We start from the raw sequence: 26293 nt of genomic DNA, 5'->3' as shown, positions 1-26293 counted from the left end.
ACTGACTACTGTTTGCGGAACATTTGGGGAGACACCAATGAAAGGTGCTGCAGAGGGGCCAGGGATGATGAATATTAGTCATCCCACTTAGAGCTTTCCCAACACATTATTTCTCTAAGTGTGTGCTTCCTGCAGTCTGATCACAGATGCTCATTAAACAAACAGGCAGTAAACCCAAATGTTGTCCTCTAATAATGCAGAAAGTAGGTTAATAAGAACTCCAGTTTCCCCTATAAAAATGATCCTGCAGTTCACCCGTTGATCCAAGCAGCCTGAAATGATTCCAACCTCACTTGTGCTTCCTGGAGGCGCGTGGGTGTTGTATGTCACACAGCAGGGTCCATTAGGCTGGCTGTGAGTTGAAGACCTATATAAACACCCTCTTGTTTCTCAACACCTTCTCCATCCAAAAATGCGGCCCAGCAGCAGGTTCTAAATACCTCGCCAACTAGCTGTGATTGAGGGAAGCCGACGGATCCGTTTGGAATCTGCTATGGAGTAGAGACGGACAGGGCTTAGATCTAGGGCTGTCCTATGCTAGGGAGGTTTTTTACCGAGCTGAAAATATTTCTGCGGGGGAAATTGTCTTGATTACACACTGGCAAAGGAGGAAAAAGTCGCTGCATGCAAAGGGTCCGATTCCCCCACTGCCTTGTACCCAGCATAGTGCTTTTACACCGGAAAACGCTCCAAAGTCAGAATGGCAACGCTGACCAGACCCTTCGCAGGGGAACAAATGATGATACAAGTTACAAGGGGAGAGCTAAAGTCTTTTTTCTCCAGAGCTGGGGTAGCCGGTGCTCCGTGCAGGCATTCCCCCTTGTCGTGAAGGTCTGTAATCAGCACATGCTTCCTATAGCGCACAGGACTTCATTCTTTGCAGATTAAATCCTGCTGCTCAATTTTTGCCCTCCTCATGCTGATTTCAGCAGGCTGCCTGGGTGGAACTGGGAGCAGCTTTGACCCTGTGCTTTTGAACAATCACAGAAACGGGGGGTGGAAATGGGTTGTTATTAGGCCACGCAGCAGCCCATCCCCAGCCGATGCCCAATCGCTATCGTTGTCCTCATGGATGAGTAGTATCGAGAGACCGAAACAGACTGTGAGGTCACCTCCCGTGCTAGGCACTGCGCAGATTCAAAGTAAGAGCCAATCCCTGTCTGAAGAGCTTACAGTCGAAATAGACAAGAGAGCGCAAGGGGAAACTGAGGCATGGGGCGGGGCCATAACTTGCCCGAGGTTCCACAGCAGACAGTGGCAGAAACAGAACTTGTCCACTCAAGACTGGATGCCCTTTCTGGATGACGTGCTTTAGCCAAACCCACGTTAATGGACACAATCCAGCGGTGCCTGGGTGACATTTAATCACCAATGAGAGAGAGAGAAAATCTTTGGACTCTTTGGAAAATGTCTCTTTTTGACGCCTGCAGTCAGAGACCCAGCATTACATTTCCCTTCTCCCCGTGGCTCACGGTAGCCAACAGGGTAGTGAGGATTGGGCGTACACACGAACACACCCGAAGGAGCTCCTGGAAATGGAGTGAAATGCCCAGCTTCCACGGCTCCTGGGAGCGCTGCTCCCACTCGCCTTGCTCCTGAAGGCGTGTGAAGATTTGTGTGCTGTCCCTGCTCGGGAGGCAAAGTACAGCCACAGAGCTGCAGCAGAGCTCTGCGCCGCTGAGTAAACAGCAAGCACACCAACAGATCCGCAGGCCTGAGTCACTGTTTGTGGTGCCAGGTTTGCTCGGCCTGCCCTGCCACGTCTTCTCATTCACATTCATGCCCTTTGTCACCAGAGGGCAGCCACGGGCAGCCCCCTCCAAGCAAAGCCGTGGAGCCCCCACCGCCCCGAAGTGCTGCAGCGCTAGCAGCCGGAAGCGAGTGTCAATGCAGGCACTGCCAGGGCGCGGAGAGTCAGCCTTCTGCTGCTGGAGCAAGGGGAAGGAGGCAGATTTCAAGGGTGAGTTTTTCAAGCCTGATCCCACCGGAGTCGGCCGCTGGATGAACGTGAAGAGTTAGGCCAAGGCTGAGCTCTTTGGAAAAACCTCTCGCTCAAATGCCCTCCTTGATTTACACTTCAAATGCGCCTACACCCAACAGCCCCACAACGAATCCAGATGACTCGGCCGGAGCGGGGGGTTCAAGCAGACATAGGAACAGAAGCTGGGAAGGGACCAATCCCTTGTCATCACCGGCAACCCCAGCAGAGCATCCCATTTATGAAATGTAACAAACTCCACCTGCAAGTGCGGGCTGGGTAACCCAGCCGGGATGTGGAAATCAGGTCGCGCTGCGCAATCTTAGACAAGTCACTTAAACGCTCCGTGCCTCGGTTTCCTAATCCATCCAACGATGATAATAAAACCTCCCCTCCTGCCAGAGATGCTGTGATGCTAAATTAATTAAATTAATTATGCTGCTGTGAGCACCGGAGATGAAAGGTGCCGTGTATGTGCCAAGCACAATTCAGATTATACTCCTCCTGTATGGAGAAAACATTCCAGGGATTCTCTTAGTAGCAATGTACATGTCTGGGTTTGTTGCACAGACAGCATGTTCCCGTCACAGAGAACTCTCACTTTCTAGCTGTAATGAATACTCTCCCATCGGCACATCACACTTCATTCGGAGTGGGGGAACCACTGGGAAGCCATGGAACACCAGGCAACACCATCCTCACGCCTACAAGCAGTTACCAAACCCAGAGCCGCCCCGGAATAATTGAAGAGGAAGAGAAGTAAAGCTTCAAATGAGGAACCAGATCAAACCCACAGGAGCCGACTGAGTCACACCTCAGCATCTCTGTGCTTCATCCTGACCCAAAGCAACTGCAGGAGAATTACTGGGCATGCTGGGCAAGACCGTGAATTGTGTGACTTTCACAGATGAGTTGAATGTAGGTGGAGCACCAGCTGTTTGGCTTATGATTGGCGTGTGAGCCGTGCATGAGGGCGCTGGGAAAGAATGGCCTCTCTCCGCGCAGCGTGCAAAGCCTCAGGAGAAACTCAGGCTCCAAAATTTCAGAGCCTCAAAATTAATGAGGTGCATGGCTAAGTGCTGGCTGCATTCCTGCTTGACTTTTCTGCATCGCGGGGCTGTTTAACGGACCCCTGTGCTGCCTCTGGGCTGTGCTTTCCCCTCGCCCTGCAGAGCAGGCGTGTCACTAACCCCACCCAGCACCCACTGCTAGTCTGCCACGCTCAACCCTCAGATCAGTCCCTGCTGGAGAGTGAAAACTCCCAGGCATACGGTAAGATTCTGAACCAGGCCAACGTGCAGCTCCAGGAGGAGAGGGGCAAATGTGTGACTTTAAGCCTCTTTTGTGTCCTCCCAATCGTCTAGGGGCTGAAGCACCATCACTGAGGCCGGGGGCGGAGGAGGAGGGGGGAGCTGATCCGCAGTACAGTGATCCTGCAGGACTTGCAGCTACAAACACCCACCCCTCAAACCCGCACACCCCTCGCACCATGGCTTGTGAACGCCGTGTGCAACGCCCACACGGAGGGAATTCTCCCCAGCCTAGCTACAGGGCTTTGCCAGCACCCAGGGGCCACGCCAGGTGCGCCACTCGCCCCACGACACGCTACACCAAGTGCTGCTTTTGTGTTTAAAACAACCTTGTGAAAGGAGATCCGTGTAACGTCGCTGCTCCGGAGGCAAAGTACAGACAGGGAGCTGCAGCAAAAGAACTCTGCGCCTCGGAGAAAAGAGCCACCAACCTAACAACTCACAGGTGTGGGTCCAGGGCCGGATTTCCAATTAGGCACGTCGTGCCTGGGGCGCCGGTGTTCTAGGGGCCCCCAAACAGTGGCCCTGGGCTAATTTGGGGGCCTGGCCCGAGTGCCGGAAATCTGGCCTCGCCCCCTACTTCTCCTCTTCCTCTGAGGCTCTGCACCCCGGCCAGGCTGGAAGGCAGAGCCCAGGGGTTAGCATATTCCCCCCACCCACAGCTGGTGGGCCAGCGCCCCTCTCCCCCATCGCACGTTCCCCTCACCCACACGCACGTGGAAAACACGAAGTTCAGCTATAAGCGGGGGGAGGAGGGTAGCGCTGAAGATGCTGTGTCTAGGGGCTTGTCAGGTGTAATAGCACATGACTATTGACAGAGGAACGCTGTGCACACGAAACAGACAAACAGTATCGCCACCTACAGCTCCCCTCCCTGCCTCCACCCTGCCACGGCTCCTTATGGCCCCCCAAAACGACAGCTCGTGTCATGGCTGGGTTATGGAACCTCACCCTGAGCTGGATTTCACGCCCATCCTCCCAGTCTGTGTTTCAACCAACAGGGATTAAGTTCCGTCACTGGATCTGCTCCAGGGTGCTCACAGGTGTGTTTGTTTGCACGTCGGGAATGGCATCCTAACCCGAACAGTGGGTCATATAAACACACAGGACAGGCAGCAAGCCGTGAGCCAACCAGCCCCGCCACGCTGCCGTTACCGCAGTTAGGCAGCCTGCTTGGAGGAACGGGCAAGGCAGGTTGATCTAAAAAAGGGACGGTTGGTTCGATACAGCGTGTATTTCCCTAGGAGCCAGACTGAACAAGCTCTCCTAAGTCACGGCACCTGATTTAAGAGCGCAGCCAGTCACAATCCCTCGTGCTGTAACGATGACAAACTGCAAGCTACTGTCAAGCAACACCGTGGACTTGCAATCGAGCCCATTTTTAAAAAGAAATGTAAAGTCACTGCAGATCGTAGCTCTGGCCCCAAGTCATCCTGCCAAGGTTTGTGCTTTTACGGTCACGGTTTCCTCTTTTTTTTTTTTTTTAACTGTTTTCCTTCCCCCACCTCATTGCAGTGCGAAAGAGACACACAAACCAAAGGGGGGGAGCCGTGAAACTGACCTTCTAAAAAGATGCACCCAGGAGCTGAGGCCTGACCTGACATGAATAATTAACACGTGGAGGGAGGCCTCGTTTCTTGGAGGGTAGAATTAGGAAGCAATGTTTTGCTCTCTGACATCCTTCAGGTATGGGAATCTTGGAAGTTTCTGGGAGCATCTGCAGACAGAAGTGCGATTTTTAAGTAGATCCTGTCCCTTTCCCACAAGGAAATGTAGCTTTTCCCAAAGAAATGAACTACCCGGGCTTCTCACGGCGACTCACCCGCCATTCCACTATTAGAAAAGAAGGCTGTCTAGTACTTAGTGTAGGGAACGGGAGTCAGGACTCCTGGGTTCTCCTCCTGACTCATCCTTATGACTTTGGGCAAGTCACGTAAACAAAGGGTGACCAGATAGCAAGTGTGAAAAATCGGGACACCTTTCTTCGGCAGGGGCTGTATAGTTGCATACATAAGCCAGAACCCCCTAATATTGGGATGAGCCTGATATTATTGGGATGACTGGTCACCCAGTGTAAACAGTCTGGAAGAAATCCTGGCTCATTTGAAGTCAGTGAAGTCAATAAAGCCAGGACTCCACCCTCTGTGCCTCAGTTTGCCAATCAGTAAAATGGGGCTAACACCACCTACCTCACAGGGCTTAATTAATGTTTATAAAGCATCACGCAATGACTCTTGTGTTTTGGGGACCCAAGTTCTAGTCCCAGCTTCTTGTCTCAGCCCTCCGCAGAGCATGTGTGAAGGCTACCTTCCCTGGCCAACACACCGGGCCGCTCCAGTGCTAAAAGCAGAAGCTGATACATCTTGAACTAAAGAGTCAAGGCTCAGTAGCTGGGTGCTGTGACTGGCCCGTATCCTATATTGGCAGGGAGACCCAAAACACACACTCCCCAGTGGGCTACCCACGGCTCCGTTACAGAGCGATCACAGCAGGGGGCTGAATTTTCAAGGCACAGTACGATTTTGCAGAGTTGAGTAAGACCCAGCTCTTGCAGAGACACGCACCCAGCGGTAGCTCCATTGACTTCTCTGAGACGGCTTCCCTGAGTAAAGGTTCTTGTGCCTAAGCACCAGCAGGATCGGAGCCCTGAACTGGTGTGTGTCCACTGCTTTGTTTATGTGAGTTTGTGTTGCTGGTCTTGGGACCTGCTCCAATGGCAGCTCCATGCCCGGGAAAGGCACCCTCTGTTTGAATCCCAGGCAGATCAGAAGAAATTGGCATTTAAATTCACTTCACCCTGATGACCGTCTTGCTTCAATTCCAACTTCTGTTCCAACGTGCGTTGAGCAAGCGCTGCTTCCCAGTCCACTAGCGCTGGTGATTAATGCCGGATCTCATTGGAACGCTGGGATTGCCGGCTGCCAACTGAATTCTACATAGCTAGGTTCAAGCCAAGAGGCGGATAAAATCATGTAAGAACTGCCGTGGTGGGAAAAGCAATGCGGTCATCAGAGTGCCAGGGTTGGAAGGCCTGAAATCTCACAACTATGGAGGGCTAGAAACGCTCTGATGGCACAGGTACAACTACATTGAAGACGGGTAAACATTTCCCGGAACGGGTCTTGCCCCAGTGGGCAGAGAAGGCTGAGTTTGTCACAGTGGGGCTTGTGGAGGCTATAACAATTTCAGCCCCCCAGTCAAGGCAGAATAGCAGGGGTCAGTCAGTGAAATTCCTCAAGGCACTATCGCCTGTCCATAGCGTTTGAACTCTCTCTTCTGCTTCGTCCCCTCTCTCCTCAGGTAATTGCCGTGGTCATGGACATGTTCACCGACGTCGACATCTTCAAGGACCTCCTGGAGGCGGGCTTCAAGCGGAAAGTCGGCGTCTACATCATTGTGGATGAGACCAATGTGAAATACTTCCTTCAGATGTGCGAGCGAGCACAGATGCACCCCGGCCACCTGAAGGTAAGATGGCGCACAGAGGGCAGGGCGCCGGGCAGCCGGTGGTTATAGGTTAAACATCTTCCCTCAGCAAGCAGGGTTAGTGAACTGGGAGGTAGGCTAGAAAATTGGGCTTGATTCTCCTCTGCCTCCCCTCCTCCCCCGGGGCCTGGGTTACCTCCCTGCACAGCAAATGCAGGAAAGGGGACGTCCCGCGTGGCCCCGTCTGGGTGGCGTGAGGCACAGCGCGAGGTGCGGGACAATCAGGCCTACTGCACTGGGCATCCTCAAAGCAGCGTCACCGAATCGCAGCAGAGCGCAGCTTTACTAATAGGACACGCCCCAGACCGCACGTTTCTCTCACCCTCTGGCCTCACGCCCACATGCTAACACCCTGAAAGAGGGACGCCACATCTAAAACCACCGGGGCCCACAGCTGACTAACTCAGGCTGCTCGGCAGCGGGTGAGACCATCGCAGCTCGCGGGAAGGCTGGTATGTGCACCCCGTTTACAAACCACGGCGCTCTGCGGTGCCTGTAATGATCCTTTCAATTCAGACGAGCTGACGGTGAGTCTCTGCGTCGCCTGGCTGACTCTCAGAGCGCTGCGTTGATTCGACGGGGGAGAGGTCAGCTAGACGGAAAGCGCTTCCTCCTTTTGTCCAGAGGGACTTAACCCAGAGATCCACCTCCCAGCACGGGGCACGTTGCAGGCACGCGGGGGCACATGGTCCCCCCCAAGCACGTCTGAGGCACAGCTTCCCTTTCGGGCACAAATGGGGTGCAGATCTCCAGCAAGCATCCTGCCACCCCCTCCAGGGCTCCACCAGGGGGAGGGAGTATATGTAGAAAATGAAGGGGCGAGTTGGCTAAGCCAGGCAGTGGGGCCTACTGGCTAGGACGCTGCACTTAGCGTCAGGAGTCCTTGACTCCAGCCCCAGCTCTGCCCTGGGGCAAGTCGCCACCCAGCAATGTGCCTCCGTTTCCCCAGCCGTAAAACAGGGGATAACAAGGCTGGCCTCCTTCACAGAGTGCTTGGAGATCTCCTGATCAGAGCTAGTTGTTGTCATTAAACCAGGGCCCCGCTCTCATTTCGCTTTCGGAGCATCCACAAAAGGGGGTGCCAGCAGTCTCGTTAAATCAGGGGCGCGTTCTCCTGCAGACAAGGCCTGAGCTGATGTTCAGACCGAGATCATCCGGCGAGGTGCGGCTGGGACCAGACCTGGATTGAAATAAAAAGAGGGTTGGACTGGAGGGAAGGAGCTAGACGGATCGGCTGATGCCCTAGCCAGGATATTGTCACATAGGGCTTCACATATCTGCCTCCTTGAGCTGACCTGTCTGGGAAATGGCCGATATTGCTGCTTGGCTTTCAGCCCCTGACCCGCCTGGCTCTGTCTGCCTGGGGTAAAAGGGACGTCTGGAAGGCCGGACTCCATTGGCCGGCTGCCTCTCTAGAGTGCAGAGGTTTCGGAGGTGCAGGGGAGGAGCTGATCTGGGTGCTGGTGAAATGTGTGCGCGGGGGGCTGTGACTCCGGCCAGGTGCTGCACCATGGAGCGAGGGTAACAGAGGAATGAATCTGCCAGCACCGGCTGCGTTCACCCAGGATGCTCAGGCAGGGACGCAATGAGCAACTCGGCTTGGATGTCCTCGTCCTGCCCTCTTATTTTAACAGGAGAGAGACATACTATAACCAGGCCCGGGCATCACAGGATCTCCTGGCTGCCTCCGTGATAAATAGATCTGCCGCATAGACCCAAGAGGCTAGAATGCAGTCCCTCCCAGCACAAGCCCCTGCCCTTTCAGCTAAAGAAAAATGATCACAACTAGGGTTTTTTGTTTTTTTGTTTTTAACTGGACCAATAGCAAGTTGGATCCTCATAGAATCACAGAGTTTAAAGCCAGACCGGATCAGCAACTCCTCTTGTCTGACCTCCTATATATTAGGGACACTAAGCCCCCCACCCACCTCAGTGTAACCCACCAGAAAGCCCCCAAACCCAGACAGACTAAAGTATTACAACACTCATGAGCCACGCAGAGAAGGAGGAGGATCCAGGTGCGCCAGTGTGTCCAGGGCCTGTGCAGTGGCTGGGAATTGTTTACGGGAGATAAACCTTCATGTCTGTGGTCTCGGCGCTGCATTGCCATGTCCATTTAGCTTGTGGGGGCAGGGATCAGGTTCTCCCGGCCGGACAGCACCATGATGGTCTCTGATCTACAAACGAACTGGGCACAGGGCATCGCAGTGGGTTTTGTGCTCTCCGCCTAGTTCTTCACCTGCTCCCACAGTATCTAGCCCTGTTTGGCAGGCTCTTGTCTGGAAAATATCCAAGAATGTTCCAGGTCAGGGATCTGTGTATTTTGGCAAGTCGGAAAATTCACGCTAGTGCAACTGGCAGAGGCTTGGACCACACAGCCAACGCTCACTGATTGCATAAACCCATCCGACAGGGCAGGCGTTGTGTGAACGCAAAGGGCGGATGGGAGGGGTTCCCAGAAGGGACAAAAGCCAGCCAGGCACGCCTTTGGCCCTACCTACTTCCAGAACAATGATCAAAAGCCTCACGGCAGAGCCTCAGCCACGCCGCAGCTGAGCGTGTCGCTGTTATCTCGACTTCCTGAGGCAGACATACCCTGGGAATCTCCTGCTTTCGCTTTTAGGCCGGCTGCTGATGCCTGATTCTCCTGGCTGTACTTTAACCACTCTCTCTAGGCCATAAGCCGCTCTGCCCCTTGCTTGCTTGGCAGAGCGGATGTCTCCCTTATGGAATGCAGCCGCGTGACTCCAGCCGCTCAGAATGGAGAGTTCTTTGCCCTAAAAGGGCACCGAATTCGTCCACAGTAAGTGTAAACACAGCACTGGCTCCCCTTAGAGCACCCGTGAGCCTCCCACCTCTAGACCTGTCATAGGGACAGCGTCCGCCCCGATAGATATGCACACACAGAGAAAGGAAAGCGAAGACGTCGGTAGGAAACAGCATCCAACCGGGGGCCTGGTTTTCTCCTCCCCATCTCATTCGCGGAGTGGTGCTGCATGTGGATCTGATTTCCACGCCTCTCGTGGGCTGTGTGACTTTTAAATGTCAAGGAGAGAGCACCGAGATGAACACTCATCTTCAGCTGTGGAAAGATCCAGGCTAATAGCCAGGGGTAATGTAGCTCAGGACTCAGTGCATGGCAGAGCTGCGTTCGGGGACGGGGCCAGTACCAGAATAGCAGGCGTGCACCGGCAAATCTCTGGAGATAAAGTCCAGGTGTGATTCTCCCCGACTCTCCCTGGACATGTCCACACTGCTGCTGGTACTGAGCCTCCCACGCTGGTGAACAGCCTCACACTGGCAGGATGCGAGCTAGTGCACTGCAAACAGCAATGTGGGCGTTGCAGGTCAGGATCGCAAGCCCACCCAGTCCACAGAAGAGAAGGCTGCAGATGGCTGCCCCCACCTTTGGTTGAACCTCATCGGGCTGCTTTTGGCACAATCCGGCCGAGACCTCGCTGCAGCATAGGACCCTCGCTCCTGGGAATGTCTGGACTTTTGTATATAAAATCCCCAGGCAACTGTGGCCATGAGCTAGCCACCCGAGTCTCCATCAGCGCCGCAGCATCCATGTTGCTCTTTTTCCACACACTAGCCCAAGCCTTGCTAACACGAGCCTGTCTGCCTGGGCTAGGAGGCTGGCTCCCCAGTGCAATGTAGACGGCGGACCCATGGGAGGAAGCCAATCGCCAGCATGGTGCAAAGCATGGTGCATGGTGCAAAACAGACCAGCCCACCTGAGACGCTATTTGGAAAGTGCTTTGAGATGGTTCGTGCAGGATAAAAGGAGCTAGAGAAAGGTAAATTGTTATTTCAGGGTCTAAGAAGCAAGTTCGATGCACTTGGTAATTGCTGCATAGGCTTGGGAAACCCCAGGCAGCTTGTTAAGCAACAACTGCGTGTTTGCAGAGTGATTCAGCATCGGGGAGAAGAGGCTATTGTGTTTTCTGATCAGTCATTCATCTTTGTGTGCGGCGGCTTTTGTTTTCTTCCTATCGGAGATTAAATCAACAGATCTTACGTAAAGCAGCAGCTGCTTTGAGAGTAGGGAGGAGGGAGATTGAAACATACCTTGAGACCTGGGTGTTTTGCATGGCCCTTTGTGGATTTGTGAAAAGGGTTGGCCTGGACGGAGGAGCTGGATTAATGCGCTGGTAAAGGATATTAGGTTAACACGGATGCATTGAAGCTGGTGACGGAATGAGGTCAGCCTCGAGCTTGTTTTCCTGGGTGTGGAAATGTATATGGCATGGCCCTTCAACAACAAGGTGCTGCGTCTAAAGAGATTTCCATGCAGGGATCTCAAAGCACATTACAAAGGGATCGTCTCGGTGTCCCTGATGGGTCGGTCTACACTAGAGTTCTCACCTCATGTTAATTGGCTGCCCGTTATTTCAAGCTGGACTGGAACGCTCTCCAAATGGCTGTTCCAGGATACAGGCATTTGCAGATCACCCAAGGCCGACCCCATCCCAGGACCTGGCCAGCGCCAGGCCATGAAAATGGATAATACTTGGTACAAAAAGTGTCAGAATCAAATACCCTTTAACACACGGGCACATAGAAACATAAAGTATCAGGGTTCAAAGGGACCCCAGGAGGTATCTAGTCCAACCCCCTGCTCAAAGCAGGACCAACCCCAACTAAAACATCCCAGCCAGGGCTTTGTCAAGCCGGGCCTTAAAAACCTCTAAGGATGGAGATTCCACCACCTCCCTAGGTAACCCATTCCAGTGCTTCACCACCCGCCTAGGGAAAAGGTTTTTCCTAATGTCCAGCCTAGACCTCCCCCTCTACAACTTGAGACCATTGCTCCTTGTTCTGTCATCTGCCACCACTGAGAACAGCCCAGCTCCATCCTCCCTGGAACCCCCTTTCAGGTAGTTAAAGGCTGCTATCAAATCCTCCCTCATTCTTCTCTTCTGCAGACTATACAAGCCCAGTTCCCTCAGCCTCTCCTCATAAGTCATGTGCCCTAACTCCCTAATCATTTTCCTTGCCCTCCGCCGGACTCTTTCCAATTTGTCCACATCCTTCCTGTAGTGGGGGGCCCAAAACTGGACACAATACTCCAAATGGGGCCTCACCAATGCCAAATAGAGGGGAATGATCACTTCCCTCGATCTGCTGGCAATGCTTCTACTAATACAGCCCAATATGCTGTTAGCCTTCTTAGCAATAAGGGCACACTGCTGACTCACATCCAGCTTCTTGTCCACTGTAACCCCCAGGTTCTTTTCTGCAGAACTGCTGCCTAGCCTGTCAGTCCCCAGTCTGTAGCAGTGCATGGCATTCTTCCATCCTAAGTGCAGGACTCTGCACTTGTCCTTGTTGAACCTCATCAGACTGCTTTTGGCACAGTCCGGCCGAGTCCTAGCTGCAGCAGAGGACCCTGGCTCCTGGGAATGTCTGGACTTTTGTATATAAAATCCCCAGGCAACTGTGGCCATAAAGGCATTGATTGGCATCCACCGAACAACAATGGTTTTATTTAGAAAATGCCACCTTCCCCAAGCTCACTGGGACCCGTGCAGCCCGGTTCAAACAGAGAGACAGCGACTAAAACCCACCTTCTTCAGATTCAGGGCCCTGATCCGGCAAAGCACTGTGGCCTTCAGAAGGACCGCACACAGGCTTAATGTCAAGCACGTGCTTAAATGCCTTGCTGGATCAGAGCCCTGATGAGTGAGAGCAGAGAAGAGGCTCCATTCAAACAGGTGAGGGAAGGAAGAGAGAGGAGGGGAGAGAAAAGAACATTGTGCCAGGGTAAAACCACTTCTAGCAAGATGTTTTAGGGGCTTTTAAAAGCAGGCAGGCTTTCTATAGGCTGTGTGGCCTGGTGGTAGCCTTGGGCCCGTCTCTGGTCCTCTGTATCCCTGCCCAGACTTTGTGTGTCTCACTGAGCTAAACTGCAAGCTCTTCAGATCAGAGGCGGTCACTCACTGTGCGGCTGTTCCGCACCTAGTGCAACGGGGCTCTGAGCTCCGGTGCGGCCACGATATTACAGGTAAACGTGGGAAGGGGCGGAGCAGAGCAGATTCCAGAGGGAAGCATGTTCCATGCTCTAGCCCCCTCCCCCCTCCCAATTAGCCCAGTGGGATCCCTAGACAGCGGGCAGGGTGTCAGAGCTCAGAGATCCCATCGTGAGCAGGTACAAAATGGTGTCATCCCCTTAGAGGAGAGAGAGAAAAGCTAAAAGGAAAATAAGACCGGCTCATGTAGTACATGTGACTGTCTCCCTTTAGTGGCTGGCCCAACTACCAACTTGCTATTTTTTCACAGCTGCCAGAGCCACTGGTTCCCGTAGTTCAAGCGGTAGGGGTGCAGGCTTTTGGTGGTGAAAGTCCTGGCTTCATTTCCCACTGACAGATCAAGAGATCCGCTGCTGGAGGTTGTTACGCAACAGCCCCAACCCAAGTGAGATTATGGCCCCCAAGAAATAGCCGTGTAAGAAGTTTGGGGGAAGGTGAAAATCCACCTGTCACCGACAGCTGTCCATACCCAAAACAAAGCCAGCAACTTCCAGAGCTACAACCGCCCCGTGCTGTGAAACCACTGCTTGGCTAATGAGTTGCAGGGAGCTATGGTACAGGATGGCCTTCTTAAAATTGCCTCAAAACAGAGGACGGTTTAGAGCAACCCGACGCTTTGTTTTCTTTTTACTATTTTAAAAGATCTTTACAAACTCTACGAGTATTGAGCTTTTGAGTAACCGATTTAACGTTTTGAAGCACGCGGTGTGATCAGGTATCACGCCTTTACCATCCATAATTCAGTGTAATCACAGCAGCAAGCCCCAGAAGGTAGAAAATCTGCACGAAACCAGGTCAGACATTTTGGGGAAGCAGCAAACTCCTGAACTCAAGTCCCAGATGAGCTGCTTGCGTCTCGGTTCCCTTCTCAGCACACTGAGGATAACACTTGGGCCGTGTCTACAGACAGATGCCACTGCAGCTCCGCAGTTATGCTGTCTCAGTGCCATACCATAGTCACTTCCTACATCGATGGAAGGGGGTTGCCGTCAGCATGGGTAAAGCCACCTCCCTGAGCAGTGGTATCTAGGTGACAAACAGCATCTATCCCAGGGATTAGTTTGGTTTAAAAGCCGGGCTCAGAGACGTGACTTTTTCACACGCCTGAGCGATGCAGCTAAACTGATCTACGTTTTTATGTGCAAACCAGGCTTTAGCCCTCTTGCAGAGATTAATCAGTGTCTAGGCGGAGATCTGAAGATAAGTGCTGTGCAGTTTTACTGAGGCAAGGGGTCAAATTCAGCGCCAGTGACGGTGGTGTGAAACCGGAGTACCGCTGTTGAATTCAGCAGAGATCATCCGGATTTATAACAGCGCCACTGAGAGCAGAATCAAGCCCACGCTGCCCAAAAGAGGGGGCAGCAAATGGAAAAGGAATTGTTAAAAAAAAAAAAAGAGCAAATGAACAGGGAGAGACCCCAGATTCCAGCCCTAAACAAGAGGTCGTACAGGCAGGCCATAAGCATCTTACAGCACCACCTTCTCTTTGTCCAGCCCGAGGCCTCTCTCCCACCTGCTGCCTTGCTTTTGTTTTGCAGAATCTCAGAGTTCGCACCACTGGGGGAACAGAATTCTTCACACGTTCGGCCACGAAGTTCAAAGGTGTCTTAGCCCAGAAGTTCATGTTCGTGGATGGTGACCGGGCTATATGCGGTTCCTACAGGTAATCCAGACACGGCTCTCTCACCCATTCCCACGCTTGAATCGCAGGCGGGACTGGGTTGGCCTGAGCTGGGCCACCAGGGGACCAGGCGGATTGGGATTTTATTTTTAAGGGGGTGTGAATTTTGATCCTCATAATAGCATAGAGTAGGAGCAATGGGTAGAATCAGGCATTACGCAGCTGGGTCTTGAAGCTGAAATATGCATGCAGAGCTCTGCTACTGCACCCCGATCCTGACCTGCAAGCCCCCGATACCCAGAGAACCCGACCTGCTCCCCGATACCCAGCAATCCTGACCTCTCACCCCCCCCCCCAAATTTGCCTTGAGATAAGCCTGCTGCTCCTGCTAAATTAGGAGGAAGTGACCAGCCTGAGAGGCACATAAAGCCCTGGTACTTGTAATGGAAGGCGGCACTTTATGAATTCAGCTAGGCAGCCCCAGAGAGCCAAGTCCCAGGGCTGGGTTATTCACATCTCCATAGCATGATAGCGAGCAGGAGAACCAGGCGGTGGGCGACCCTCCCATTTTCTGCCGTGCACTCAGCTTCTTTCTGGTTGGTTTCCATTCCAGTTTCACCTGGTCTGCAGCCAGGACCGACCGGAATGTCATCTCGGTCCTCTCCGGCCAGGTGGTGGAAGCATTCGACAAGCAGTTCCAGGAGCTGTATCTCATGTCCCGGGGGCTCAGCCTGAAGTCCATCCCCATGGACGAGGAGCCAGAACCCGAGCCGTTCACTCTGCCCTCCACGATACCCGTGACCACGGCCAACGCAGTGGTGAAGAAGTTGATTAACCCAAAATACGCCCTGGTGAAGGCCAAGAGCGCGGACCAGATCAGCAAGGTGTCGTCCGAGAAGAAGGCGGGTGCCGGCAGAAACGTGAAGATGGACAGCAAAAGCAAGGCCATTCCCGAGGGCCCCAGTGCCGAGCGGCCAAACGACCTGGCCGACCTCGCCCCGCCCATCCACCCCGGCCTCCTCAACTTGGAGAAAGCCAACATGTTTGACTATCTGCCCACTTGGGTCGAGCCGGACCCAGAGCCTGGAAGTGAAGTCTTGGGCTACATCAACATCATTGACCCCAATATAAAGGATATCAAGCTGTCCCAAATGAGCCGCATCAAGGTCTGTGATGTGTCCCAGGCCACGGTCCAGCACAAGCAAATGCTCAAGAACCTGGAGCTGGAAGCCAGGAGGAGCCAAAAGCCCGTTCTCGACAGCCGGGAGCAAAGAGAGGCCCCTCCTATCCCAACCGAGGAGGCTCCCAAGCCTGTAGAAAGCCCCATAGCAAGGAGTCCTGGGAAAGAAAAGAAAGGCGGCGCTTTCGCTGTCCTGGCTGTAAGTCAGCACCTGAAGCAGCCCACGGCCCCAGAGACACACCAGGGGGACGTCAAACCCCCAGTGCCAAGACCAAGAACAGTTGACGTCATGGACTTTCTCTCCAAAACCCGCGCATTCTGCAAGGACAGAGTTGCCCTGCTAGGGGACGCCGAGAAGCAGCAAAAGCACCAGGAGCCAGAGGAAACGAATGCAGATCGTGGGCCGGAGGAAAACCTCACCCAAGCTCAAGCGGCGGCTGGCAAACACCAGCTGAGCAGGCAGGCGGCTGTCCCCCAGGAAGGCCAGGGCACGGCAGCCGTGTGTCCCCTGAACGGGCTGGAAGGGGAGGAAGACAAAGAGGAAGAGGACTATTTGACTCTCAGCGATCAGGAGAGCTATTCTGGCAGTTCTGCTGCCCACAGCTACCATCGCTCCGACGCCTCCTCCATCTCGGACGAGTTCTTCGAGGTGAGGGGTCGCTTCGGGCTGCTCCGGAGAACCAACTCCGAGCTCATCCCCAACGGGGGGGGCCAGCACTTGCAAAGGAAAATGAGCGACCCCCACATCAGCAGGGGCACCTACGTCAGCCCCCTGGAGAGCCTGCCGCAGCTGCAAAACGTGATCTCGGAGGCCGTGCTCAAGAGGCGGAACGACGCGACCGAGGAGATTAGGTGTGTGTTGAGAACGGGCAGTAGCCCGCCGGCTGCACTGGATGGAAACGGCACACAGGGTAGCAAGGCCGTGCAGGTAGGACTGCTTGTCGTTTCAGGCCGCGCTTTGCTTTGTTTTCCTGCCCTGTAACCTAGCTGCCCTCTGCACTGTCACCCCTGGCGTGAGATGGGATTCCAACACGCAGGATCACGGGGCCAGCAAGACTGCAGGGCCATTCCTGGCTTCCCTCCATTATCCCGGGGGCTGTGGATGCTGTGATAGACACCCCACTCTTTCGCAACGGTGGGAACGTCACGCCGGTTCAGTAGCTAGCGTCCACTGGGGGGTGGGGGGAGTCACGCGCAGGCACCTTTGGCCAGCAGGCTGGTGACCTCAGTGTGGGATCTCAGAGAGCGTAAGGGGAAATGCCACTAGAAGAGAGAGCCTCAGGAGGGCACGGGTGCAATGCACCGGAGCCGGAGGGGTCATTCCCAGCGGGGACGGACGGACAGACGTACGCCAGCTTTGATCCAGTTGGCATGCTAAACACAGCGGTGTCGCTGCAGTGGAATGAGCTCCTTGCCCCGCATATGATCCCCCCTGGGATCCTAGGTACGTACTTGGGGGACGAGCTCATCCCGCCACCCACGCCGCTGCCGCGCTGCTCTTCGTAGCATGCTACCTCGATCAAAGCGAGGGCGCGTACGTCTACCCGAATGGGCCGTCACGTCTCCAGCGGCCGGGTAGACGTAGCCCAGGAGAGGGGGGCTGAGGGCCTCCTGGGAGCAGCGCCAAAGCACGACGCCCCCCTCGTGAAACTCTTTTCACCGAGCTGTATTTTCAGCCTTCAGCAAAGGCCCTTTCAGCACCAAACACGAGAGCAGTGGCGTGAAGCCCAGGGGGGGCCAGGGTGGCACAGATAGGCGTGTCCCGCACAGGCCTATTGTTTAGCTCCTGATTAAAAAACAATTACCATCAAAGAGAAAAGCATTTAGGCATGCAGTGATTCAGAGGTGCACAGCGACAGTGCAATGAAACAGGGGCGGTGGCGTCTCCGGGAGAACATTGCAACAGTCCGCAGTCAGCACTTTTCAGGCCTGCGTGTGCCAGGCTACTCACTCTGCATAGTCAAGAACAGCCAGACTGGGTCAGCTCAATGGTCCATCTAGCCCAGTACCCTGTCTTCCAACAGCAGCCAATGCCAGGTGCTTCAGAGGGAATGAACAGAACAGGGCAATCATCAAATGATCCATCCCACAGCCATTCACAGCCTCTGGCAAACAGCAATCCCTGCCCATCCTGGCTAATAGCCATTGATGGACCTATCCTCCATGAAATTATCTAGTTCTTTTTTGAACCCCATTATAGTCTTGGCCTTCACAGCATCCTCTGGCAAGGAGTTCCACAGGTTGACTGTGCGTTGTGTGAAGAAATACTTCCTTTTGTTTGTTTTAAACCTGCTGCCTATTAGTTTCCTTTGGTGACCCCTAGTTTTTGTGTTATGAGGAGGAGTAAATAACACTTCCTTATTTACCTTCTCCACACCAGTCATGATTTTATAGACCTCTGCCATATCCCCTGTTAGTCGTCTCTTTCCCAAGCTGAAAAGACCCAGTCTTAATAATCTCTCCTTATATGGAAGCTTTTCAATATCTCTAATAATTTTAGTTGCCCTTTTCTGTAACTTTTCCAATTCCGATATATCTTTTTTGAGATGGGGTGACCAGATCTGCACACAGTATTCAAGATGTGGGTGACCATGGATTTATAAAGCGGCAATATGACATTTTCTGTTTTATTATCTATCCCTTTCCTAATGATTCCCAATATTCTGTTAGCTTTTTTGACTGCCAGGGCACACTGAGTGGATGTTTTCAAAGAACTATCCACAATGACTCCAAGATCTCTTTCTTGAGTGATAACAGCTAATTTAGACCCCATCATTTTGCATGTATAGTTGGGATTATGTTTTCCAATGAGCATTACTTTGCATTTATCAACATTGAATTTCATCTGCCATTTTGTTGCCCAGTCACCCAGTTTTGTGAGATCCCTTTTTAACTCTTCACAGTCTGCTTTGGACTTAACTATCTTGAGTAGTTTTGTATCATCTGCAAATTTTGCCACCTCACTGTTTACCCCTTTTTCCAGGTCATTTATGAATATGTTGAACAGCGCTGGCCCCAATAGAGACCCCTGGGGGACACCACTATTTACGTCTCTGCATTCTGAAAAATGACCATTTATTCCAACCCTTTGTTTCCTACTTTTTAACCAGTTACTGATCCAGGAGAGGACCTTCCCTCTTATCCCATGACAGCTTACTTTGCTTAAGACCCTTTGGTGATGGACCTTGTCACAGGCTTTCCAAGTACACTATATCCATTGGATCACCCTTGTCCACTTGCTTGTTGACCCCCCTCAAAGAATTCTAGAAGATTGGTGAGGCGTGATTTCCCTTTACAAAAACTATGTTGACTCTTCCCCCAACAAATCGTGTTCATCTCTGTGTCTGATCATTCTGTTCTTTACTATAGTTTCAACCAATTTGCCTGGTACTGAAGTTAGGCTCACCAGCTTATAATTGCTGGAATCACCTCTGGAGCCTTTTTTAAAAATTGGCATCACGTTAGCTATCCTCCAGTCACCTGGTACAGAAGCCGATTTAAATGATAGGTTACATACCACAGTTAGTGGTTGTGCAATTTCGCATTTGAGTTCTTTCAGAACGCTTGGGTGGATCCCATCTGCTCCTGCTGACTTATTACTGTTTAATTTATCAGTTCATTGATAAATGCCATTATGTGATGTAACTGAATGGGACTCTTTTTCATTTGACTGTTTCTCCTAAGATCCTACCCATGTTTTATCCTCTGCCATCCTCTCCTCCTTACTAGGACATAGAGAATCTCCATTAATAGATCCTCCCCTAGGGGACGTCTCTGTCCGAATCACGTGCTCTTCCGCACCTGTCGGCTTTCCCTCAACCCTTAGTTTAAAAACTGCTCTACGACCTTTTTAATTTTATATTCCAGCAAACCGGTTCCATTTTGGTTTAGGTGGAGCCCATCCTTCCTGTATAGGCTCCCCCTTTCCCAGAAGGTTCCCCAGTTCCTAATAAATCTAAACCCCTCCTCCTTACACCATACCATCATCTCATCCACACATTGAGATCCTGCAGTTCTGCCCGTCTAACTGGCCCTGCACGTGGAACCGGAAGCATTTCAGAGAATGCTACCATGGAGGTCCTGGACTTCAATCTCTTACCTCGCAGCCTAAATTCGGCCAACAGGACCTCTCTGCTATCCTTCTCCATGTCATTGGTACCTACATATACCACAACCACCGGCTCCCCACCAGCAGTACACAAGTCTGTCTAGATGTCTCGAGAGATCTGCAACCTTCACACCCGACAGGCAAGTCACTCTGCAGTTCTCCCGGTTATCACAAACCGAGCTATGTATGTTTCTAAGGATTGAGTCCCCCATTACTATTACCTGTCTCTTCCTAATAACTGGAGTTCCTTCTCCCGGAGAGGAATCCTCAGTGCAAGAAGATACCTTGACATCATCTGGAAGGAGGGTCCAAACTATGGGATTGTTTCCCTCTGCTCTAGTTTGATGTTCTCCCTCCCTGAGACCTTCATCCTCCTCAACAGCACAGAGGCAGCACAGACTGTCATACCAGGGGTGGGACCGTTCTACTGTGTCCTGGAATGTCTCACCTATGTACCTCTCCATCTCCCTTCTCTCTTCCCATTCAGCCACCCCGGTCTCCAAAGCCTGTATGCGGTCTCTGAGGGCTGGCCAGAAGCTCATCACACCGAATGCACACATACGCCACCCGCCCGACAGGGCAGCTAATCATGCACACTGCATTCAGTGCAACAGGCTGGACAGCCCCGACTCTGTCACAGGGACCATGCTGCTCATTTGGGTTTGGTTTTTGGGTGGGATAGAACTGTTCCTGCGAGGTGTGGCGATGCCCGGACACTCCCCGCTTTCTAGCATCAGACGCTCCTAAGCAAACCCTGCATTTCCTTTTCTAAAGGCACCGAAATTAGTCCATGGCAGGCTTTCCCAGTCCACCTTTCAGCGCGTTCAGGCATTCAGGGCCTGAAATCAGCCAAGCTACTGAGATGTACAGCCTCCGCGGATCCAGCCCTCAATGTAGCTCTGATCTGTATTTACAGGGAATTAAATTTACCAGCCCAGATCCAGTATCTGCTTGCCCTCACTTCCTCGTGAAGATGATGCTAAATTAACAGCCAATACGATTTTACTCACTCATCAGAAAATCACCCTGGCAGAGATCACAGCACTTTGTAAAGCTGGGTGTGCCAAACCCTTTCAAGCATTGCAGTAATGCAGTCTGCTCCGACCAGCTTAATCCCAGCCAATGTGCTTCAAACTGGCCAGGTAGGTTTGTGTTCTTCCAAGAGCTTCTTCAAGACTTGGTAATGAAAGACACCACTGAGTCAGATGTCCTCAGCATCAGGAACACAAAAGAAACTTCAACCAACCCATTCACAGACAATAAGAAGTCCTCAAGCCCAGTTCGCCCCTGGTATAAAAACACTGTACAAACCAGAATGCACAGGGCCATGGAAGAGTTATACTGCATAGGAATGTGGCACAATAGCTAGTGACTGCAGCCCTGTCGCTGAGCCTTTGCAAATGTCAGTGCGGGTGTTAAGGAGCGAGCGTCCTGACGCTCAGCCAGCCAGTACAGTTTGGGTTCCAGATTGAGCCCCGAAGCGGAAAGGAAGCGATCTCCAACTGGGATGGTGATGATCTCCCACATCATCAGATGACCTTGCAAAATCTTGCACCGTGTTGGTGCTGCTGAATTTCAGCCCCAGCCCTAATCTAGCCCTGACCCCCCCTCATCTAGACCCAATCAGGATCCAAACAGCATGCCCTCCGCCCATCTCCAACACAATAACATGAGCGCAGAGCATTTCGCTAGCTGCGTGCATGCACTGCCATTGAAATGCAGCCACCTCTAGGGTGGGGGACAGCAGCCCACCAGTGCACAGCATGCACTTTTGACCAAGGATATTCAGGCAAATCCCCTGCCTGTCGAAGAGCATCCTGCGGGCTGGTTAGTGGCCATGCAGAGCAGCCTCAGCGTGCTGTCCCCATCCTCTGCAGTTTGGCTCAAGCTGCCCTTCTGAATCACGGCGGTTTTCGCTTAGCGGCAGGCAAATTACCAAACCCTGCTGACATTTCCCCTTCGCTGGTTTTGTGCCTCACCTGGATAGAGAACCCGGCTGATCATCCCTGGCATGACGATGATCCCCAGGGGCAGCATTTTCAAATAGCTGGCCAGGATGGAGCCGGCCTTTGCGTGACTCAGGTTCTTAGCAGAGAGGGACCTTTGCACGATGACCTGCAAAAGAGCACGAGAGTGGGAGACACCGCCCGCTGGAGCCTAGCGCTTGTGAAACGGGACCCAAACCGCCACGCCACCCTGAACGCTGGGGACATGCAGCGCTCGACCGGATTTTGCAGCCCAGGCCCAGCTGGTCCTTGCATTCTGCAAGGCTACAGTTCTCTTCTGAACTGGGTCTGCTGGTATCATTCCATTGCATCGGAACAGCCCAGCGCAGCCCACGGACTGCCCCCTCCGCAGCTCCCCACCCCCCCGCATGCCAGGTTCCACCTTGCCCTCCGCTTGGCTGAAGCGAGAGCATTGCACGCCGGGATGTGTCGTCTCGGCGGGTCGCTCCCTGCATTTGACATAGCGTTCGGCTGTGTTTGGAATAGATATGGGGGGGTTGCTGGGTTCCTGGCTGGCGGCAAGCGCGACGTTCAGCCTGGCAACGCGGGAGCATGGCTCGGTGACGTGCCTCGGTTCTTTGTTCCCAGCAACGTTAGCGAGAGAGAGGGGAGAAGCCACCTGAGTGTGCGCCCTCGCAAATTTAGAGACAGAAACATCGTTGAATCCTCAGTTCGGCCTGGCACATTCCCATTCCCCGATCCTCCCTAGCCGATAATGAAGGAGCAATTTTTCCCCACAATTATATTCCAGACCCCCGCCCTCCAAAAAAAACCCCAAAGGGAAACACGTGTACTGCCATCCACCCTGCACAAACAAACCCACTGGCGCTTCCTGAGTTCTATGGCCGCTCATTCCCCTCACGCTTTGCATGCTGCGCCACCCTGCACTGTCCTCACAAGCGGGCCGAGAGCGCTAACGCCACACCGGGAGAGCAGGGCCCGAGTGAACGTCCGAAGAACAGCGCGGCGTGGCACTGGCGTGCGGAGGAGGGGGCACATTGACCATGCCCGTAGCGTGCGAGGCGTGATGCTCAGACACCTCTGATCGCCACAGCATCAGACAGACACCCGCCCGCACAGGCTCACTCACAGGGCTGCTGTATCATTGGCCCCATTTCCCAGGCGGGGAAACTGAGGCAGAGGAGTGAAAGGTCTTGGCCAAGCAACTCAGCAGCAAAGCCAAGAACAGAGCCCAAGAGCAGTTGGTTCCTAGGTCTCTGCCTGAACCAAGCTTCCTCCATAGATGGCAGGGCCGGATTCGGAGCCTCTCTTAAAAACCAAGTCAGTGGAAGAGCTGGAATGAAAACAGCTCAGTTCAACACAGCCACCCCCTCCCCCGGCCCCGGCCCCAGGATTTCATTTCCAAGGCCTTTCCAGCCACCAACGAGCGGCCGCTCGCTCCCACCGGCGCCCGTTAGGGTGACTCAGCCGGCGCCGGCGTCATCGCACCAGGGTAAGACGAGCAGGAGTGAAGTGAGCCCCAGGCCCACGGACCCTGGGCAAGGTCTAGGGGCCGGCCCGGGTGACAGACTGGCTCTTTCCCAGCTCTTCCACCCGACGAGCTGGGGGAGACGCGGCGCCCCCGTCGCTCTGACTGGCAGGACGTCGCACAGCTGGCTCTCACCCACCCAGCGCGAGAATCGGCCGTGCTTTGTCCCCTGGCAAGGAGTCTAATCCCGGCTGAGTCATGGTGGATGGCACAGGCGCAGGCTGGGTGGATGGCACAGGCCAGGCCACCGCACAAGCACTGGATGGGGTACAGCTCATTCCCACAAAGCTCTTGGAGAGGAAGTATTGCCCAGTGGTTAGAGCCTTGAGAGACCTGGTTTCAAGTCCTTGCTCTGCCATGGCCTCCATGTGACCTTGGGCAAGTCACTTAGTCTCGCTGTGCCTCAGTTTCCCCACGTAGAAAGTGGGGATCGCCGCCCTGCCCCCCCTCGCAGACGCGTTGGGAGGCCCGATCCATCTCTGAGAGTGAGGCGCTCAGATGCTAGGGGAAGGAGGCCCAGATGAGCATCCGCGAGAGTGGAAGGGACAGAACTCCAGCCTAATGGGTAACCAGCAAAAAGCCAGCGTGTTTTTCAGCAGTGTGGCTGTAGCTCAGAGCCTCAGGCCGGGGATCCTGTTTGCTGTCGAAGCGGGGTGGAAACGATCACGGTGCATTGCTCGGGTTCCTAGGAATTTGTCTCTGTTATCTAAATATTTGCTGTTTCTGTCGGCTGCCTCAACATGTTCAAAGCCTTCCCAGCTCAGGCTTTTGCATGACACCATCGGGGTTGTTCTGCCTGGATCCAGCCGCCTCTCTGGCTGACAGATGCACTCAAGAGCGCTCGGGTGTGGGGCGGTATTGGCCTCCAAGTGGGGCAGTGACACAGACACGCCAGGATACCTTGTCATTGACACTGGGGTGAAATGGGTGTGAAATGCTGCCTCCCGGGTGAGGGAAGGAGTCTGCTCTGGGTGTGCTTTGAGACCCACTTTGCAGACTGGGCATGGGAGCCCGCAGTAAAGGATTGGGGAGAAAAGGAGCCATCCAGGGTATTTAATAGGATGGAAACAGAAAGGGGGACAAATATCCAGTCTATTCAAGCCCCTGAGAAGTGGTGGATTAAGACAGTTGGGGTCCGGACCCAATCTAAAGGCTCCTGTACACAAATAATCAACCCCCACAATGCGACAGTGCTGCTGGCTTCCTGCCCCACCATTGTCACCTCCTGCCCCAACCTTCTCTGGTGGCATCTTCTCCGCCACTCAAATCCAGGACCACTTTGTTGGTCCATGGGCGGATCTGCAGCTGCATGAACCTTACCTTAAGCCGGCCTGAAGCAGCCAAACAGAGGGTCACGATGGCTGTTTAGGCTACTATACAGAGGCAGAGCACGGAGGGATCTCTAGACACCTAAGTGATGCTGTGAATTTCTAGGGGAAACCAGAGGGCAAGCTATGGAGCCACCATGGGAAATGCTGGGTTAAGGTTTAATTCATTCTTTTGTGGGTTTCTAGATACCACAAACCCAGGGAGAATTAGCTGGGGAACAGTGAAGGGACTTGCCCAAGGTGTCAGAGTGAATCAGTGGCACAGTCAGACCTGGGCACAGTGTTTCAGGAGTGTGTGTACAATTGGATCTTGCCAGTAATCGTTATTCTCTTCTCTCGTTTTTATCAAACAGGGTCAGCCTTTCCACAGCTACAGATCCAGGAACCCAGCGGCCACCGGGCAAGGCAAAGGAGGCATCCACTCTCCAAGACACGAGAAAAATCCAGGGCCCAGCAAATACAAGGCAGATGGAACCAGTGCTAAAAAGCCCACCGCAGCCACCAGCCCCCAGCCGTACTGGCAAAGCAAAGGTTTCAGTTCCGCCAAGAACCTGCAGCCCGGCCATCTCTCCCAAGTCAACATCAGAGCAACAGACGAAGTGAGGACGCCACTCGGCATCCCGTTCAGCAAACTCTCACAGTCCAAACACCTCAACATCAGGGCAGGAGGAGGCCAGCAGGTTTCCACCGACTCCAAAAGGCTACGACTCCCTAGGGCTACGACCCACAAGGACCAGTAAGCACCACACAGGTGGACTGCAAGTATTCAGAGGCCACGGAGCGGGGAGGTGCAATTCCGCAAGGGAGGGGGAATATGTTTACATTTACCTGGTCCGTGCACCAGTACCAAGCGGCCAAGACAGACAGCCCGAAAGTCATGCCGGTCCAGGGGAGGTCTCCGGAGACTGGGTCTCGGAAGAGGTGCATGGCATCAGCTCTGGGCAGGTGGCATGTTGTGTTGGGGATAATCTTGGCTGGAACAGCCTTTAAATAAGCCTCTGCCAGGTTCTGGTAACCTCCAATCTCGCTGAAAGCTGGAAGGTAACAGGGAGGAGAGCTGGATGAGAGCACTGAAATACAGTCAGATCAGCTGGTGAAACCCACAGCGACTTTCCCAGCCAGAATCTTTCCTCCCTTCCCACTTGCCCAGAGAGGGAGGGAAAGCACCATCAAACATTGCGATTGTATTTTATTCTTATTGAAGAGATGCGCCTCAGCTGGCATTTTGCACAGCTGGGCCCCTTAGATTCCCGGTCTCCCCAGGGACACGTCCCATGTCCCGGATCCAGGCTCTCAGGGATGCTCGGTTCCCTGACTTTGTACTTCAAATGAGCCATTTCTATTAAAGCACAAAGGTCCCTGGGGCAATGGGACATTCTCGTTTAAATGTGACCAGCGGAGGCAGCAGCTGACTTGATCCATGACGGTGCCAAGTGCAGGGTCCTGCCTTTGGCTCAGGACATTTTCTATCTATCTAGGGATTGACCCGATACCCCCCCAAGCCCATCACCAGAGTCTCTGGGCACCGAGACACAAGTGCAATAGAGACTCGCTTTGCTGGGTGTCCTTAGGGTACCTCTACACTGCAAGTGGAGGTGTGACTGCGGAGACCTGCGGGAGCTAGCTTCGACCTAGCTAGCGTGGGCTGCCCTAGCCCGTCAGGGAACCTGGGTAGGTACTGGAGTGGTGAGCCCACGCTAATGGGACGTGAGCTAGCACCATACGTCTGTACGTGCTGCGTTCACACCTCCGGCT

General features: G+C 53.4%; 2 protein-coding genes across 2 annotated transcripts in view; one reads left to right on the top strand and one right to left on the bottom strand.

The window, feature by feature from the left end:
- FAM83G (family with sequence similarity 83 member G) overlaps positions 1-25725 on the top strand; it is a 31761-nt gene extending 6036 nt beyond the window's left edge. Inside the window, exons 2-5 of the mRNA XM_067534360.1 lie at positions 6589-6756; positions 14345-14469; positions 15041-16535; positions 24892-25725. Of these exons, the coding sequence (XP_067390461.1) occupies positions 6589-6756; positions 14345-14469; positions 15041-16535; positions 24892-25278 (2175 nt within the window). The 3' untranslated portion in view covers positions 25279-25725. The remainder of the gene's footprint in view (positions 1-6588; positions 6757-14344; positions 14470-15040; positions 16536-24891) is intronic.
- Positions 1-26293, bottom strand: part of SLC5A10 (solute carrier family 5 member 10) — a 76714-nt gene that overhangs the window by 28858 nt on the left and 21563 nt on the right. The window contains exons 8-9 of the mRNA XM_067534362.1: positions 25367-25572; positions 21695-21830 (exon numbers count right to left, since the gene is read on the bottom strand). Of these exons, the coding sequence (XP_067390463.1) occupies positions 21695-21830; positions 25367-25572 (342 nt within the window). The remainder of the gene's footprint in view (positions 1-21694; positions 21831-25366; positions 25573-26293) is intronic.

This window comes from Emydura macquarii, unplaced genomic scaffold, assembly GCF_026122565.2.
Source record: "Emydura macquarii macquarii isolate MOO-44397 ecotype Brisbane River unplaced genomic scaffold, CSIRO-AGI_Emac_v2 contig_3390, whole genome shotgun sequence".
Lineage (NCBI taxonomy): Eukaryota > Metazoa > Chordata > Testudines > Chelidae > Emydura > Emydura macquarii.
This window is presented reverse-complemented; position numbering and strand designations above follow the sequence as displayed.